Genomic DNA, 18,569 nt, shown 5'->3' with positions numbered 1-18,569 from the left:
TCTCTGCAGAGACGAGGTGTAATTGCTTAAACATGAAAGACTTGAAGCAATATTGGGTCTAACCGAGGCGGGTTTACCACTAAATAAAGTCAAGTCCTTTCCCACCGGCTGAGATGAGGCTTCTGGGACTGTTATATTGATTTTTTTTAATGTTTTGCAATTTCTGTGGCATTTGCATTTGAAACTAAGCAGGCAGCTGTCTGGTGTCACGTAGCGGGACCCCCACGTGTAGGCAGGCGGCGTCCGCGGGGGCTGAGCGCCTCAGGCTTCGCAGAGCCGGGCCTGGGCCGCGGCAGCTTGGCCACGGGACTTCGGCAGCCCTCGGTCCTCTTCTGTGTTGATGACGACGTCTGCCTCACGGGAGTGTCGAGAGGACCAGTGAGACAGCAGTGTACGCTGCTTACCTGTGGGGTCCTTGTGAAGCAGAAGCAGGGAGCAGGTGTGAAAAAGATGAGCACAGTTCCTGGTGGGCTGAGAACATTCGTGGTTCTTTGTCCCTCCTCTCTGCTTCCCTCCTCCTGTAGGGCAGGGCTGAGTCCTAGAGGCTGGTTTCTGGACCCTCCGCGTCTGAGGGGCCGGGCTCTGCCGGAGCAGCCCTCCGTGCGGGATTCTGGCGGCTGGGGCCTGAGACGTGCACCCACGGGGCCTGCCCGCTAGAGGTGGGCTTGAACCAAACACTGAGGATGTCAGGATGTTTGCTTAGAGTAGTCACCGAGACACCCCTGAATTGCAGGAAGGGGAGATGTAAGTGCTGCTGGAGAACTGCTGGAACCACGGGAAAAGCCAGTTGCAAGTGAGGTTCTGGCAGTTAAGCCAGCGAACGTTTGAATTAGTGAAGCCAGAAAAAGATGATGATGAATATGGAAGGATTATGGATAAACACCAAAGGCCTGTGAGAGACCCTTGAGAAAATTAATGAAACCTTCAAGTATTTTTAAAAATGATTCACATATTTTTATTAATGGTCCTGTGAAGTGCAAAATGTTTTGTCAAAGAAATTACAAACCAGAAAAGAAACTTTTACTTTTTGGCGATACTAAGAAAAAACCCACAAGTACAATTATCATTTAAATTTTATTAATTGTAAGATAAATTACAAGTTTTTTCAAAATGGCATTTTCCCCAAAATTTAGTTTGAGCCAAAGCTTTCTTTTCCCTGTTTATCACGGGGTTTTGTTCGCACTTTCAGTTGGCTGTGGTTCAGGTGAGGACTCGGGAGTCTGGATGAGGAGCCAGGCGCCTGCACTCACTAAGCGAGTGACTTTGGTAAGTTTCTTCATCTCTCTGAGCCTTGGGTTGGTTTTCTCATTTGTGAAATGGGGTGATAACGGTCTTCACTTAGGGGGCTGTGAGCATTAAAGGAAATAATGTACGCAGGGTAATTAGTACATCCTACTGTCACCACCACTGCTGAGGTTGCATCTGGAGAAAGGGGGTCCACCTGTGGCCACCTCACAACTTAAATGTGACCATAGGGACTTCCCTGGTGGCGCAGTGGTTAAGACTCCTCGCTCCCGGGTTCGATCCCTGGTCAGGGAACTAGATCCCACACGCAAGCCGCAACTGAGGAGCCCGCCTGCCGCAACTAAGACCCAGTGCAACCAAATGAATAAATAAAAATAAAAAAATATTTAAAAGATAATAAAATGTGATAATCATGACAGGAATGATAAAGGGGAAAATTCATAAAGGGACAGGTGACTTGTCTTTCCTGAACAAGTTGAAGAAGTTAAGCTTTCAGACCTTGGTAACTGGTGACTCAGGAAGACAAGATGGGGCAAAGTAATCCCCTGAGCGCCAGGCACCAGGTGTTGGTAAGAACGGTGTTCTGCACTTGCTGACTGTGTTTAATTCCCAGAGTTCAGTTAGAGATTAAACTCTGAGCAGAAAAGATTCTTCTGGAGAAAGGATTTAAACCCATGTTAGTCTTCTGGGGTCATCCTTTGTAGAAGAAAACTTTTTCTGTAGAAAATACTGGCTGTAAAGAAGGAAAAGGAAGATGGGAAAAGAGCCACGATAAGCTCAGTGGAGGATCCAGAGCCTTGCTTACAATCCAGCTGCTTCTGGCCAGGGCACAGGCAGGTCCTAAAGCATCGTGACAAGCTGGGGACAGAGCCAGCCAGGCGGACGCGCCTGCCAGGGGCGCGGCAGAGAGAGTCTGCTGGGGCAGCTCAGCTCCTTAGGTTGCGGTCGTGGTGTGCTGGGGTGAGGGACACTGGAGGTTTTGCCGGAACCGCTGAGCGTCCTTTCTAGTTGGTTAGACACTTGCACACACATGTATGTGCGTGTAAGCTTAGCCTGAGCCCAGATCCAGAGTGGGATTGGCAGCTCTTGTAGCTGAGACACAACTGGTCTGATAGAGGAGGGGTGAGGCCAAGTGAGGACAGCACTGGCTTCGTTTTCTTAAAAAATTAAGAAATTTGTGAGACTCAGGACCTAAGGACGCAAGGAGCAGTCCTTTGGGTATCAGATTACGTACTGAGACCATGAATTGGGAAGGGGGCCTCTCTCCCACGTGTGTGGGGAGCACAGCCCAGGGGGAGGACGCATTGCCCCTGGAGCCTCAGGACCGTGGACTCTTGGGTCAGGGGCCCCATGGCCAGCCGAGCTCTCGTGCAGGGGGCCGTGACTGTGGTTCCTCCTTCGAGTAGTTTAATGCCAGGAGGGTGAGAACTTCAGACAGGTGGTTTTGAGAATATTCAGCATTTCCCACTGGGTCAGCAGAATTTGGCCTTGAATGCTTCTCTGACCTTGGTAGTACCGGCTGATGGACCCCTGGGGCATTCAGTCCTCTGCGTACCTTCAGTAAGTTAGAGTTTGGGCTCAGCCTCTCAACAGACCCTTTGCCATCTTCCTACATCCCTGGTTGAATGGACACTTCCAGGTGTTGTTACACAGACATTCCTGGTCTGGATGGACCCTAGCGATGGGTCACTTAAACACTCCCGGAGTGAGCAGAGTTGTTGATGTTAAAGAAGGCTTATTTCTGCCAGAATAGGTATATCATTACAATACAACTTTTTAAATGTCTAGTAAGTTTCAGGTTTCTTAAAAGGCACCAAAGCAGGATGTACGTGAGGATAAGTAGCCCATAATGGGATGCAATTAAGGAAGTGAAAATACAGTCTGATCGCAAAGAAACACTTCCTGGCCGTGAGGAAGGTAGGTGTTCAGCATAATTTTATCGGTGGAATAGGGGAAACCCCAGTGCCCACAAGACGCTGAAGAGGCCACAGTGAAGTTCACAGGAAACGTCTCGGCCTGGCCCCAGGTGCCTCTTAAAATCCCAACAATGAATCTGTACAGAAGCAGCAAACCTCTTTGTAAGGAAGAGGAAGGAGATTCTCAGAAGCCCACTGAGGAATCCTGTTGGAGGAAGACCAAGTGAGCCCGGCTCGGAGCCTCAGTGCTGGTCTGTGCGCCTGGGGGCAGCCTCAGGCCAGTGCTCTCAGAAGATGGTGATGGGCGTTTCATCTGACGTGCTAAACACTGAGGAGTGTTTCCTAACCTGCAAACAACGGGTTTCCTTATCGGAAATAAATATAAGGCAGGGACTGAAAATCCTTTTAAAAATGAATATCATCTACTGTGCCCAGCACTGTCATGAGCCACTACACCGCATGTGAAAGAGTGACACGTATTCGCCCCTCTAACAGGTAGACAGGAGACCTTGGTAGACACCGCTGAATGCTGCTGAGTAATCAAGATGGATGCTTATGAACGTGAAATTGCTTTTAGGAGAGGAGGGACCCACGCCCTCAGGTGCGGGTGGAGCCTCCATCAGGGCTGGTCGCCCTCCGCTTTGCAGCCTCGCCTGCAGTGGGAAGATACCGTTGCGCTCCTCTGTTTCTCGGGTGGCGCGTTCGCTTACTTTTCTGTGACAGGAGAGAGTAACGGGAGCCGCGTCAGGAGAGCAAGCGAGCTGACTGTGGAAGGAGACGCGGCTGCCGCCTTTCGTAGACCTTTGTCTTGTCCCCATTTTCTATCAGATGAAGAATTTGAAGCAAGGCCTTTGGAAGATTTTCTTACCTTGCAGGCTTTCCACTGGAATGGCTATAAGCCGATACTGTTTTTTTAAAGTTACTTTGAACATGGAATTTCTGTGAAGTGGCCCTGCTCTGCTTCTCAGGTATCAGGACTGTTGTGAGTAGAGATGGAGGCTGAAGAAGGAACTGAATCCACATCCGTCCGCGCGTCGTCAGGGAGAAGCACTGCCATTTCTGACGCAGCGCCGTGTCTCAGTTCTGAGGTGCGGCCCAAACGTGACCCAGAACGATGTAGGATAAGTCGTTTTTTAATGTTAATAAATCATTTCTACAAAAAAGAGTTGATTTCAAAGGATGATATACACGTGTCTGTGTTGTTCCCAGGTGTGCTCTGTCCTGTGTGAGTGCGGTGTGTTCTCGGGGGACGGAAAGTCTGGCCCTCCTGCACCGTGTCCCTCATCTCTCCATCTCGTTGCTCTGTAGATTTCAGAGCAGATCAGAGGGAAGAGAGACCCAGAGCGCGCAGAGCATCCGGCGGCCGTGGCGGTCACGCCCCCCGGAGGAATCCATCCCTGAACTGGGACCTGTGTGTCTGTGGGAATCCGGGTTTAGAAACGGCAAAACTCCCACTAACCTTCGGCAAAACTAAAACGGTCGGTGCGTGGTACCCACGCGTGGGAACGGCCAGGGCGTGTGTGGCCAGGGCCGCTGCAGCTGAGACTCTGACCCTGCAGGTGCCTCCCTCTGTCTTTTTGTCTTGAATTTACCTTTTCAAACCCCTTTCTTCTCTGCAGCCGGAACTGAGGACACATCAGCCTCGGTCTCACTGCGCCCCCCTCGTGAGGGTCTGGGGAAGGCACTCCCTGTCACCTCGCTGAGGCCCTGCGGCTAGGGCACCAGAGCCTCGGGGGTGCCCGCTGGGGGTGCCAGCGCATTAGGTTGCCCCCAGGCATGGGCTGCCAGAGGCTCGACTGGGTCGGGGTGGGGAGTGGCCATTTAGCAAAGTCAGGGAAGCGGAATCGTGGGACCTGAGCCATCGGCTGGAGGGTGAATGAGGAAGGGCTGCCAGTGGGTGGCGAGCTGGTCGCCAAGTGGTGACACCCAGAAGTCAGGTCAGCAGAGGTGCAGGGAGCAGCAGTGAGGTCAGGGTGTGTCCCCTGGGGTGACCCGAGGCCCGATGGGGACCTGCAGGTCCAGGGCCGGGGCCAGCATGCACCAGTGGGGCTGCGGGCAGTGAGGGCGTCCAGGGCCTGAGGGACCAGCCCCCGGGCCTGGAGGGCAGGGGACGTGGGGCGTGGGGGGCCGTCCCGTGTCCCTGGTCCCTTCTGCTGCGGAGCTGCTGCTGCTTCTCTGGCTCGCCTCCTTCTCTCCCTCAGCCACATCCCTGCTGGTCTCAGGGCCTCCCGGCCTCCCCACCTCGCAGCCTCCCCGCCTCCTGGCCTTCCTGCTGCTTCAGCCCCGCCGCTCTCTCCTTTTCCGTCACTGCCGCTTCCTCCTCCTCCCCGGCCCCTCTACATGCAGTCAGTAGGTTTGGTTCTTGGACATTTCTGTTCTCTTGCCCACCCCCCTCTCTGGGTCTCATCCAGCCTTGGCCCCGGGACTTGAAATGTCATAAGTGGGTCCCAAATGTGTGCTCTCCCCTCGGCCCTCCCAAGGCCGGACCTGGCGTCCCCTCGGTCCTGTCTCATCCGGAGCTCAGTGTTTTGTTCCTTCCTTCCCTGATGGTTTGCTCAGCACGTCACGTGAATAGAGAGACAGGATCACAGTGTTTCTGTGGCAAGGTCAGCGCTACACAGAAACCTGTTGTAATTTGGTGGGAGTTTGTCTCTGTCAGGCTTGGTTTGAGTGAGGCGGAGGCTCTCAGTGGGGACACTTTGTGTTCTCCTGGGGAAGTTGTGGAGCCTGCGGACACGTTTGGGTGTCGCAGTGGGTTGGGGGAGCTCCTGGCCCCGGGCCGTAGAAGCTGCACCCAGGACAGGAGGGCATCCTGCAGCCCAGTGCCGAGTGCCGAGCCAGGACCAGCCCTGGAGTGAGGATGTAGGAACCGGAATGATCCAGCTCCCCCGGGAAAGGCAATGAGCATTTGATGCAAGCAGCGAAGGAGCTTGAACCTCTCTCTTTAAACCCGTATTTATGGCTAGTTGCCGGGAAGTGGTAGCTCGCGTCATGAATGGGCCTCTTGTCAGCCTGGGGTCTCTGCAGGCGCTCCTGGTGGGGCCTGAGTACCTGCAGTTAAACGCTGTTGCTTTTGGCAGGGCTTGGCGGCAGGCGAGGTGCAGGTCCTCTGATCTCCGCGGCCTGCGCCGTCAGCCGTGACCTTCCCCGGGTCTCTTCTTTCCCCACCCCGTCTGCACCAAGCCCCGGCCCAGGCACTGCCCGGCGGGGCGGCCGAGATCGCTGCGGGGTGGGACCCGGGGCCCCAGGCGGAGGTCGTGCGGGGTTCAGGGTACATTGGAACGATTTCTGTTTGCCAGTGAAGATCATCCAAACTGTCTTTGTACTTTATCTAATTCCAAAAAATCTTTAAATCAAAAGCTTTTGGATGAAGTGCTGGGCAGTGGAATAGAAGTTTTATTAGAGGAATTGCGATCACTTCACATGCTGTCTGCTGCTGAAGGGATAGTGTTACACACGTTTGCGTGTGTGTTCACACACAGCCGCGTGCACGCATGGGCACACGTCCCGACTAAAGTCGCCCCACACTCAGCGCTTCTTTGCATCTTAGAAGTTGGACAGTGTGACTGCAGGGCCAGCGTGAAACACACGTCTGAAAAGAAGTCACTTTGTCTAACGGGACGAGCAGAAGAGGTGTCCCCGGGGGGCTCACTGGGTCTCCCTCGGCGTTTCTGCCCTTGGTGCCACTGTCCAGTGTTGAATTTTGTATTAAAAAAAAAAAAAAAAAAGGCTGTTAAAGTGATAACATTGTGGCAGAGATTGTGTTTTAACAGATGATCTAATTCTTTAATTTTAGTAAGTGTGCTACTATTCACATCTTAAAGTTTAATGCTGGTAATTTAAGGTATATGTTTTGTAAAATTTGTCAGTTCTCCTTTTCCTTCAATTTTTGTTTTAGAAGATATTTGACTTAGGGAAATTATGTGGGTGTTTTGTGATATTAGAGTAGAAAGTTTAACAGAAAAGGAACATGTGTATATATACACATGCACACAATGAGGATTAGACTTGGGAGCAAAGCCAGGGTATTAGGGTCTGGCTCTGGCGCCTCTGAGCCCGTGTGTCCCGCTGCCTGCCTTCTCAGTGGGTCCCGGTCATCGGACCTCAGGGGAGGTGAGGCCCAGGGGGAAGGTCCGCAAAAGCAGGGTGATCTTGTGGGTCAGAATTTCATAAGTATAGTTTGCCTGCTGTGTGAAAAAAATCATTACAAATAGTTGTATTTCAGTAGAGAAATAGTGTGAGCAAAACAGTGAGACAAATTTCAGGTTTTTACGTATATTTTTATATACATGCATTCACTGTACAGACGTACTCCCTAGAAAAGAAGAGGTAAAAATCAAATTTTTCTGAATGTCTAACATGAAAAGAAAAATAAATATGTCCAGGGTGGCACAGTTGTTCACATTATATCCAGATGTGCAGAGTAAACAAGTTTCTTTATTTCTTTAGGTCTGTCTTTGTCTTCCTGGCAGCCCTGCCCACTGGTAGGCGGGGACCACTAGGGACACCACAGCGCCGCACAGTTCTGGTGGCCTAGTGGGAAGCGGTGACTTGAATAGGCCTCTTGGCCGCCCAGCCTCTCTAGTTGGAAGGTTCAGCTTGGGGCCTTGGTGTGGAAGTGGGGAGCAGAACGTGTTACCCTGGGGCTGTAGTAGGTGGCAGTGTCTCTGTGTCCCCACCAGAAACAAGCCAGACCCTCTCGGGAGGAGACCGTCCTTCTCAGACGTGTCCCTTGGTTTCCAGCAGACTGAGATGACTAACCTCGAACTCGCAGTGTCACCATCACTCAAAGTCAGCAGATAAAACAAGAAATCAGTCCCCTAAGAACTTTAAGTATTAGAATTATCAGGTTAGAAGATAAAATTACCAGGATATGTTTAAATAAATAAAATGAAAAATCATAAAAAAGAAATAAGCAACAACAGAATATAAAAAATAGGCAGATCTGAAAGAGAAGCAGAGAGAACTTTACATATGAAAAATTGAAATAAAGAATTCTATGCATGACTTAAATATTAGGCTGCTAAGAGAAAATTAGATGGATCTAAGGAAGGTGTATTGCAGAGAAGACAAAGAGAGGGAAATTATAAAAAAAAAAGAAATTAACAGACTGGCAGGTAAAGTGAGAAGGTCTAACGTTCTTTCCCAGGAGGAAATAGAAAGAAGAAAATAGAGCGAAGAAGAGGCGGTATGTGAAGAGGTACATGTATTGCACAGATACAGGAACACGTGTACACCAAGCAGAAAACCACATCTAGACACATGGACCTGAAACTCCAGGATGCAAAAGACAAAGAAGCGTCTTTAATCTCACGAGAGGAAAAAAGGTGAATGACAGTTACCCTGGCCACACTCTTATCCAGAGCAAAAAAATGGAACCCAGAAGGTAGTGTATTAGTACCTTCAGATGCTAAGAGAAAATAATTTTCAACCTGGCATTGTATAGTTATCAAAACTGTCTTTCAAAATCGAGCCAATTTCTCTGCTTTAAAGGAACTTCTAAAGAATGCATTTTAAGAAGAAAGGAAATTATGTCAGAAGAAAGATTCAAGAAAGTAGGATGAGAAAGGAAATTGGTAAATATGGGAATATGCACAGCATTTCCAATCCAAAATTATAAATAAATGTGTATTCTCTGAAAAAAAAGAGATCGGGGAGCTATTCAAAGTAACCGAAGTGAACTAGCACAGCTAAAACTGAGAGGAAACTTATTTTATCACCTTTAATCTATTACAGCTGGAGACTCTGTTTGACAATTTTGCTCATGAAAGATATATAATTACCCTTAAGATGACATTAAAATAATCTGGGACTTCCCTGGTGGCTCAGTGGTTAAGAATCCGCCTGCCAATGCAGGGGACACGGGTTCGAGCCCTGGTCCGGGAAGATCCCACGTGCCGTGGAGCAACTAAGCCCGTGCGCCACAACTACTGAGCCTGCGCTCTAGAGCCCACGAGCCACAACTACTGAAGCCTGCGTGCCACAACTACTGAAGCCCATGCACCTAGAGCCCGTGCTCTGCAACAAGAGAAGCCACTGCAGTGAGAAGCCTGCGCACTGCAATGAGAAGCCCGCACACTGCAACGAAGAGTAGCCCGTGCTCGCCACAACTAGAGAAAGCCCGCGCACAGGAACAAAGACCCAATGCAGCCAAAAATAAATAAATAAAAATAAATTTATATTAAAAAAATCTAACGATGCCTGATTCACGTTTCATCATATATTTTCAAATGTTCTAATCCTTGATTCTTACAACAGGTGGAGTGGTGGCCCCAAAAAGATATGCCCACATCCTAATTTCCTAATTCCCAGAACTTGGGAATGTGACCTTATTTGGAAAAAGGTCTTTGCAGATGTGATCAAGTGAGGGATCTGGAGACAGAGATCATCCTGGATTGCACGGGTGGATCCTAAATCCAGAGACTGTCACCGAACGAAGTTCCTGTGCCCGACACACAGTGAGGCCAAACACACCGAAACGTCGGAGTCTGGAGCAGGGAAAGGTTTATTGCAGGGCCGAGCGAGGAGAGCAAGTGGCTTGTGCCCAGAAAACTCCGAACTCCCCGAGGGCTCCAGCATGCTTAAAGGACGGGTGAGGGAGGGGCGTCCTGCGTGTGTGATCAGCTCGTGCACGATTCTCTGATTGGTTGATGGTCATCAACCCTTAGGAGCCTCCGGGTCCGGGCTCTGTGCTCAGGATCAACAAGTAGTTAATTTCCTCCACTTGGTGGTGGTTTTAGCATCTGAAAACCTCAGGAAATATGCGTGAGATACTATGATCTGGGTACTTCAGAGAGGAGCTGCAGCAGAGCATGTGCGGGGGGCGTGTGTCCCGCAGGGCCCCATGGGGTCCCGCTCGGTTACATGACAGGTGTCCTCATAAGAAACAGAAGAGGCGACGACACAGACCCTGCAGGAGGCGGTGGTGTGCAGACCCAGGGATGCAGCCATGGCCCAGGGGGACCAGGAGCCCCGACACAGAAGGCAGAGAAAGGCTTCCTCCCTGGATTGCCCAGGGGGAACGTGACCCCGCGGAATCGCAGGCTTACGGCCTGCAGACGGTGAGAAGTTACGGAAGCCACCTGGGTTTTGTAATTGGTTATGGCAGCCAGAGGAAGTTAATGCAGTTACCGTTAAATGTACACTTTCTGTAATTCTCTGTTTACCCTAGTGTGACTCCGAAGCCAGGTTTTCGGGCCTGCCGTCCTCCCCTGGGTCTCTGGGAGGTGGTGTCCAGCGTGTGGGACGTGGATGTGGCCGATTGGACCTCGTGTTGGCAGGGGCCCCTGGTGTCCTCAGGCCCAGGTGCAGCTCTCTGCCCGCAGGCCTGCTGGTCTCAGCTGCGCCCTCGCCTGGTGGCCGAGCAGGTGGCGTGGGCTCCGCCGGGCCCTTCCTGTGTCTGCGCCCATCAGCCCAGGGCCTTCTCTTTCCTGGGCTCCTGGCTCTGCCCGTGTCTGGCTCCATGGACGGTAGACCCACTGCCCCGTCTGACCCGTGGTCCCCTCCGGGTGGTCTTACCCGGCTCACCGGTGAGGGCGGAGGGCCTCCACCCCTGCTCATCTCATTAGTGTCCCTGGTGCAGCCGCCCCAGGCTGGTCAGGCCCGGGTGGCCTACTCGGGGGGCTCCCCGGACGCCACAGGCGTCTCCTCGGCCGTGCCCTCAGTCCGCTCTGCTTGGTATCGCAGCCCAGAGGCTACATTCACCTGGAGGCTCTCCTGCCTCTGCTGTCCTTCCCCACGAGCCCTGGAGCCGCCCCTCCCGTCCTTCCCGCCTGGACACGGGCCTGGCCCTGCCCCCCAGAGCCTGAGGGCGTCACCCATGGGAGGGACTTTGGGCTACGACCACGCTGGTTTCTGCTGCACTGACGTTATCTAGAAAATTACTTTCCCATGAAGACTTGCTTTCACACTTGCTGTCTTGTTCCAGCATCCTATTTTGAATGATAGGGATGAGTATTACCTGGGTCCTTCTGACCGTCTGGTGTAGCTCTTCTCACCTTTCCCCAGCCTTGGGTTAATAGCGGAGAATGTCACATAAAGAGAGACGCGTGAGAAAAAAAGCTTTACTATTTTAAAAGATCTATCACAGTAAAAATATCCAAGACAATAAACCTTTATGACTGATAGATACAGTATTCTACAGCCTTTTAATTTAGCATCTCATTTGATCCTTAGTATCGATTATTATCCCATTTTATAGATAAGACAACTGAGACGTTAAGACATTTAAGGCCATAGCACTGATACAAGTAACAGAATTAAAAATAACTCACAGGGCGTGTAACCCTACTTCCAGAATCTACCTGAAAGCCCTCACCCTTTGCCTCAGATTGGAAATGAAAGATGAAGCTGTTTCCAGGTCCTCAGATGGCATTCCCGCCCTGCTACCAGCCCTGACCCCGCTGGGCCCACCATGACTTGGGCAGTCTTGGAGACTCAGCTTTGAATTTGAATAAATAATAATAGTATTTTATCCAGCGTAGTTTGGTGTTTTTTAATGTGGCAGTTTTTCTTGTTTGCTGTATTGCCAAAACAAAAGCTCTGTATTTTTCATTCTGTCAACGCTAGCAAAACTCATGATCTCAATCTTAGAGCCAGTATTTGGACTGAAACCCGTTTTAACTGGTCTCTTTCTTTTTTTATATATATTTACTTTATTTTATTTATTTTTGGCTGCATTGGGTCTTCGTTGCTGTGCACAGGCTTTCTCTAGTTGCGGCGAGCGGGGGCTACTCTTCGTTGCGGTGCGAGGGCTTCTCATTGAGGTGGCTTCTCCTGTTGCAGAGCACAGGCTCTAGGCGCAAGGGCTTCAGTAGTTGTGGCACGTGGGCTCAGTAGTTGTGGCTCGTGGGCTCTAGAGTGCAGGCTTAGTAGTTGTGGCGCACGGGCTTAGTTGCTCCGCGGCATGTGGGATCTTCCCAGGCCAGGGCTCGAACCTGTGTCCCCTGCATTGGCAGGCAGATTTTTAACCACTGTGCCACCAGGGAAGCCCAGGTCTCTTTCTTATTAGTATACATTTATATGGATATTCTATTTTCCTTGGTTAATGAGTTTACCTTGAAAAAGTAACCTACTATGAGGTTAGAAATGTTTATTAGTGCTTTGGGTGTGTAAGTAAGTCCACACGCCTGCCTCTGGCTGTTTATTCAGACGTTCAGAATCAGAGAATTAAGAGACTTAGTCATAAAAGAACTAAGAAATCTGAACTTTTCATTGAGGCTTAATTACAGGTACCATTAACATTGTAATGTAATAATTGTAATAATAGGTAACATTTATTGAGAACTTGCTAATCACATTACCTAGATTTTCTCAGTTAAACATCAAACCTACATGGTAAGTACTGTTATTATCCTTGTTTTACAAACAAGGACGTGATGATATTAATTCCGTCTGTGTCTGTAGTGATTCGTGGTCCGCAGCGCCCTGTCCTCTGCTTGGGTGTCCCTGTGACTTGGCCTGGCAGGTGTTCCTGTCCTGTGGTGTGCGGGGACTGTTACATGGTTTGTGTAGCAGAGCCAGTGACCAGCAGCCTTTGGTCAGTTCACTGGGCTGACTTTCCATTTCTCGGTCTTCTTCCTAGCTATGGTCTTGTAGTGCAAGGCTCTTAGAGATCAAGTATCTATGTACATAATTATGGGAGTTCCATAATTGGAGTGTGCTGTAATAGCAAAACCACTCAGGTGATCTAGTCTGGGGAGGGACGCGTCCTGCATTGCGGGTGGGTTGGTGACAGCAGCACAGGCGGGAAAGTGAGGGACACGGCTTGGGTCAGGCCGCTGGCTGGACAAAGTGACTGCTAAGGCCTCAGCCCTCATGTGTCATGATTTGATTATAGTTCTCTCCAAAAAACAGCAGTCTTGTGTGATAAGGAGTGAAAATGAAGAGAACAAATGGAGAAAAAAATCATTTTAAGCCTCTCCCAGGAATGAACGAAGCATATGGTGGCAGTAATAATGTTTAAAATGAATCTGAAAATGAAATTAAGGAAAGTTACAGTTATAATAACATCAGAGGGAATAAAGTCCTTAGGAACAAATTTAACAAAAGCAGTGCAAAACGTATTGTCTAGAAACTACTGAGCACTGCTGAAAGCAGTTTGCGAAGACACAGAGCAATGGAAAGAGCCCGTGTGCTGATGAGCTGGAAGGCGAAGTGTTGCTGAGGTGGGCAGCGCTCCCCACACTGACCTACAGATTCAACACCATCCCTGCAAAATCCCGGGCTGCTTTTTTGCAGAAATTAACAAGCTGATGCTAAACTTCGTATGGAAATTCAAGAGACTGAGGATAGCTAAAACAGTCTGAAGAAAGAACACAGTTGGAAGACTCACACTTCTTGATTTGAACCCTTACCAGAGACCTATAGTAATCAAGAAGGTGTGGTACTGTCCTAAACATAGGTGTTTCGGTCATTGGAATAGGACTGAAAGTCAGAAATAAACCCACGCGTCTATGGTTAATTGCTTTTCGACAAAAGGTATAAGGCAACTCAAATAGGAGAAAGAATAACCTTTTCAGCAAACACATAGTGCCAGGACAGCCCTATATCCACATGCAAGTGAATGAAGTTGGGCCCTTTCATCTTAACCACACACACAAATTAACTAAAATTGGGTCAAATACCTACAGGTAAGAACAAAATCGATACAATTCATTAAAAAATATAGGAGAAACTCTTCAAGACCTTCCTTGGGCTAGGCGAAGCCCTTTTGGGTATGACACCAAAAGCTCATACAACCAAAAAAAAAAAAGAATAGGCAAATTGAACTTCATAATAACTAAAAAAAACTTTTGTGTGTCAAAGGACACCATCAAGAAAATGAAAATATAACCTATACAATGAGAGAAAATGTTTGTAAATCATATATCTGATAAAGGACTTGGATCCAGAATGTATGAAGAACTCTTACAGTTCAGTATTAAGAAGACAAGTAACACACTTTAAAAACTGGACAAAGAATCCAAATAGACATCTCTCCAAAGAAGATATGCCAGTGACCCATAAGTACATGAGGACGTAGAGGGTTAAAGTCATTAGTCATCAGAGAAATGCAAATCAGAACCACAATGAGATACCACTTGGTACCCGTCAGGATGACTGTCATCAAAAAGATGGAACCCTAGCGACTGTTGGGAAGGGTGTGGGCACGTGAGAGCCCAGTGCCCTGCTGGCGGGGCTGTCACCTGCTGCATCTGCTGTGAAGCACAGTCTGGCAGTTCCTTAACAGGTTAATTGTAGAGCTGCCCTGTGACCCAGTGATTCCATCTGTGGGTGTCTACCCAAGAGAAATTAAAACATAATCCCCACACAGAAGCTTGTGCATCTGTGTTCACTGCAGCAATATTCACAATAGCCAAAAATGGAAACAACCCAAATGTCCATTTACTGATGAACGGATAAATGAAATGTGCTCTGTCCGCATAATGGGATAGTATTCAACCATAAAGAAGGAAGGAGGGATTGATTCATGTAACATAGATGAACCTGGAAAATGTTAGGCTAAGTGAAAGAGGCCAGTCACAAAAGACCACATATTATATGATTCCATGTATGTGAAGTGTTCAGAATAGGCAAATCTCTAGTGACGAAAAAATGAATGAGTGGTTGCCCAGGGCCAGGGGGCTGGGGGAAGATGGGGCGGGATGGCTAAAGGGCGCAGGTTTCTTTTGGGGGGGGTGAGAATGTCTAAAATTGATTGTTGGGCTGGCTGCACAGTCTGTGAATGTACTAGAAGCCATGGAATTGTACACTTTAAATGGATGAATTGTATGGTATGTGAATTACATCTCAAGCCACTATAAATAAAAAATTAAAATTAAGTTCTAAGAACTAGAAATTTCAAGTAACTGACTAGGTATGCAAGATCATTTTGGATCCCGAGAAGGAAGGCTCCGTACCCACTAGCATGCCATTCCAAGTGCTGGCAGGTGAGAGCCTGGGCTTTGCAGCCACACAGACCGAATCGGACAGCTGGCTTAGAAGGGCCAGTTTGCACAGCTTCTCTGAATCTCAGCTTCGTCATCTACAAAATGCGGGTAATAATTCTTAGCTCGTGGGTTGCTCATCAGAGGGGCGGAGTTGTGGTCGCTGCGGCATCGTGTACAGGGCCCTGACTCGTCTCGTCCCTGCAGACCTGCCATCTCACTTCTGGCAGCAGGGATTGCTTTGTCCATCTCCCCCTCTCTGGGCTACTTTAGCAGGGGGGCCTCCTCTTCACTCCCTGCTGTCCCTGCTCAGGGCTTGCTGCTTGGTGCTCACTCAGTGCTCGTTGAGGGAATAAACAGCAGGCCGGAGTAGAATGTTGGAACAACGTCAGTGCTTCCACTGCACCCCTAAGCATTACTTTACTGGTAGATAGAATAATCTGAGCTATTTGGTGTTGGGAGCTTCATCTGATGATTTGGCATCACACATTTATCTAGTAAATTTTGGCATGATGGTATAGTCCTGACATTAAAACACAAAGATAGGCATCAAGTCTAAATTTAATTATAAATTTAAATTATTAGAAAATAAAAAGTTGCTAGTTGGTAATAGATTGAGAAGGATCGTGCCTGATAAATACTTCATTTTCAAAGGCTCTTTTTTGAAGGAGCGCTTGTGTTTTATAAGCTGCCCTGCAAATTTGAAACTGGATTTCTTCAAGTACTCTATCAACTGCTAAGAGAAACTGAAAATTTGGATTTCCATGGAAGTCTTATCGTCATTTTTAATGATAGGGCATTGAAATGTGTCTACTGAGTTTGTGTAGTAAGTGAGTCTAGTACGTGTTTGAACTTGTACGGGGCTATCTTCTTGCCAAAACTGAGAAAACCTATTTAGAAAAATTCCCCTTATCTCTGTGCCAGTTTCTCTAGAAGCCCAAGCTTTCTCATAACATTCACCTCCCTGTTTCTTATGCAAAAGAACAAAGCTAAAGTTATTGCTGTGTGATAAATTATGATGGTAATGGGTCTAAACTGTTTGAAGCCATTATTGACTAGCTCATGTGCCTGTTAATTACCTTGAGATTTTGGCATTACCTGGTGCTTTGTGATAACCTTACCTAGATACAGGGGTATAGATAAACTTATCTCAGAAGTGCCTTTTAATTTTGTCCTTCTTTGTGATCTTTTAAAAGTGGACAGAAGCTTTCATTAAAGACCAGAGAACTTTAAAACAATTTCACTCCTTTAGTTTACGACACCTTTCATCCAATCATATCAAAATATTTATACAGAATTCAGGAATCCTATCCTGCAGCTGACACTTGGATGAAATTAGAAGGTGACACTGTAGTGAGTACAGATAGTCTAGAAACTTATGACTTAGCACCGGTTGGCTGTGCAGGTTTCTAAATAAGGGTGATCACCATTTATGCATTTCTTCTTCGTTTTCTTTAGTTACACCCTGGGAGCTAAGTTGCTCTCCTCTCTCTCTCCCCGTGAACCCCAAAGTAGTTTTATTAATAGGAATATATGATGTTTATGTTCTTGAAAAAATCAGGGTGGTCTGATTCTGGCATTTCCCTTCGTCCAACCCTGTTGAATTTTCTGTTTAAAAACTGGCATTCCGAGAGCTTTTCTCTGGCTGGGTGCCTGGATCGCATGTTACAGCAGCAAATGAGGAATGCCAAGACGTCCCCCAAAGACAAATGTTTGTTATGGCAGTGGAGCTGATGTGACACTCAGAGCGAGAGCTCCTTAGCTCGTCTGAATGACAGTTAATGGTCTTTTTCATTTTCTTTTCTTTTATTATTATTTTAAAGGGGGGAAGAGAATGAAAGAAATGCCCAGAGGCTGAGATTGTGTTTGGTTCACCAAACTGTTAAATGTCAAATGCACTTGACTGATAATGCATCTTTTGTCTCTTTTAGGAGCTAATTTTGTTACTCGAAAAATTAGCCGGTCAGTAGCTAAGATTTACCTTGGACAACTGGAATGTTTCAGCTTGGGGAATCTGGACGCCAAACGAGATTGGGGCCACGCCAAGGACTACGTGGAGGTAGGAACCCTCGCGTTTTGGTCTTTAAGTACCTGTATCCGCTGGCATCCGGATGCCAGGCCTCGGGGAGAGCTCTCCTGGAGGTGGCGGCAGGTGGCAGGGACGCTGGTGCTCATGCAGATGTGTTGAAGCTCACACTGTGCCCCCTCCCGGCTGGATGGTCAGCGGTGTGTCCCGCACCCCCCTGGAAGGGGGAAACCTCTCACAACCCGTCTTTTAATCATTCAAAGTGAAGGTGCCGGTCAGTGGTCTGGATGATGGATAAAAAGTAAATGGTGTTCTTTCCTTCCTGAAGCGTCTTCCTTGTGCCACTCCCTCATCCCTGCCCAAGACACGCGTAACTAACTGTGAGAGCATCTTGTTATAACAGAACTAGTTCTCAGACCTGCAAGAAATACTGCCTGATTTCAATTTGTATAATCTGAGACCTTCAGGTTTACATTATTGTACTAATCACTCCCAGAGTGCTGTTCTTACAGAGCGATTGGTTCAGACTCTGCTTATTACCTGTGTGCTTGGTAGCCTGTGACTCACACCCGTGATTGTGCCCATTAAATAAAGAGCAAAGAGAGAGATGCTAGTAATAACGCTATTGCAGAACAACGGGTGTAGTTAAAGGGAAATTCAAACTTTCAGTCTTGGGATTTATGTGCATATTAAGTTTTGGTTTGGGTTACATATGTTACATATATAAGTAGTATGATTTTTCTTTAAACAAATTATTACCTCTTACCTTTCCGGCATTAGTATGCTTTTAGATATCCGTGGTGATTCTGTGGCCAGACGTGAAGGAGCATGTTGGTGACATTGTGTTTGTCCCGGAGTCTGCTGGTCCTTGTTTAGGTGCTTACAGATTTCCTGTGCTTGGGAGACTATTTCTGTCCTCAATGATGCCTCTCTGGGAAACCGGATCTGGTTTCCTAAGCAAACAAGCAGTTCACTTGCTAACCCAGAGGTCAGCTTCAGAGTGTTATTATTTTTGTGTGTAACAATTAAAAATGTTGCATACTTAAACACCTAATTCTGATTTATATTACAGACAAAAAGATTTCTGATTTAAAATTTTGAACAACCTAACATTTAGATCATTTAAATGTGTTCTTCTAAACTGTAAATACAATGAAGCATTTTATGATAGTCGCCCTTGGATATATTTTAAGAACATTACGTTAAAAATATGTAAGACCATACTTTCAGAAGTAATAAGAAAGTGGGAGAAAGGAGATGTTTGACAAGAGAAGCTGAAACTTTCTTTTGTCTAACCTGTATGGTCTTACCTTCTTAAAAATATGAGGCAAGTTTTGTAAAAATAAGTGCATTATTTTTTCAATAATATCATTTTGGTGTATAACCCTTTAGCTTCTGCATTTACTTAGAGCTACACAGAAGGCTCTGTAGGTATCCATCTTTATCCAAAGTCTT

At 47.6% G+C, this 18,569-nt stretch overlaps 1 protein-coding gene across 2 annotated transcripts in view; it reads left to right on the top strand.

Annotated features, from left to right (window-relative positions):
• Window positions 1-18,569, top strand: part of GMDS (GDP-mannose 4,6-dehydratase) — a 490,833-nt gene that overhangs the window by 223,179 nt on the left and 249,085 nt on the right. For both annotated transcript variants that reach the window (XM_059937772.1, XM_059937771.1), the window contains one exon: window positions 17,020-17,147. In XM_059937772.1, the coding sequence (XP_059793755.1) occupies window positions 17,020-17,147 (128 nt within the window). The remainder of the gene's footprint in view (window positions 1-17,019; window positions 17,148-18,569) is intronic.

This window comes from Balaenoptera ricei, chromosome 11 (assembly GCF_028023285.1).
Source record: "Balaenoptera ricei isolate mBalRic1 chromosome 11, mBalRic1.hap2, whole genome shotgun sequence".
NCBI lineage: Eukaryota > Metazoa > Chordata > Mammalia > Artiodactyla > Balaenopteridae > Balaenoptera > Balaenoptera ricei.
Note: the sequence above shows the minus strand (reverse complement) of the source record. Positions and strands in the feature narration are given on the sequence as shown.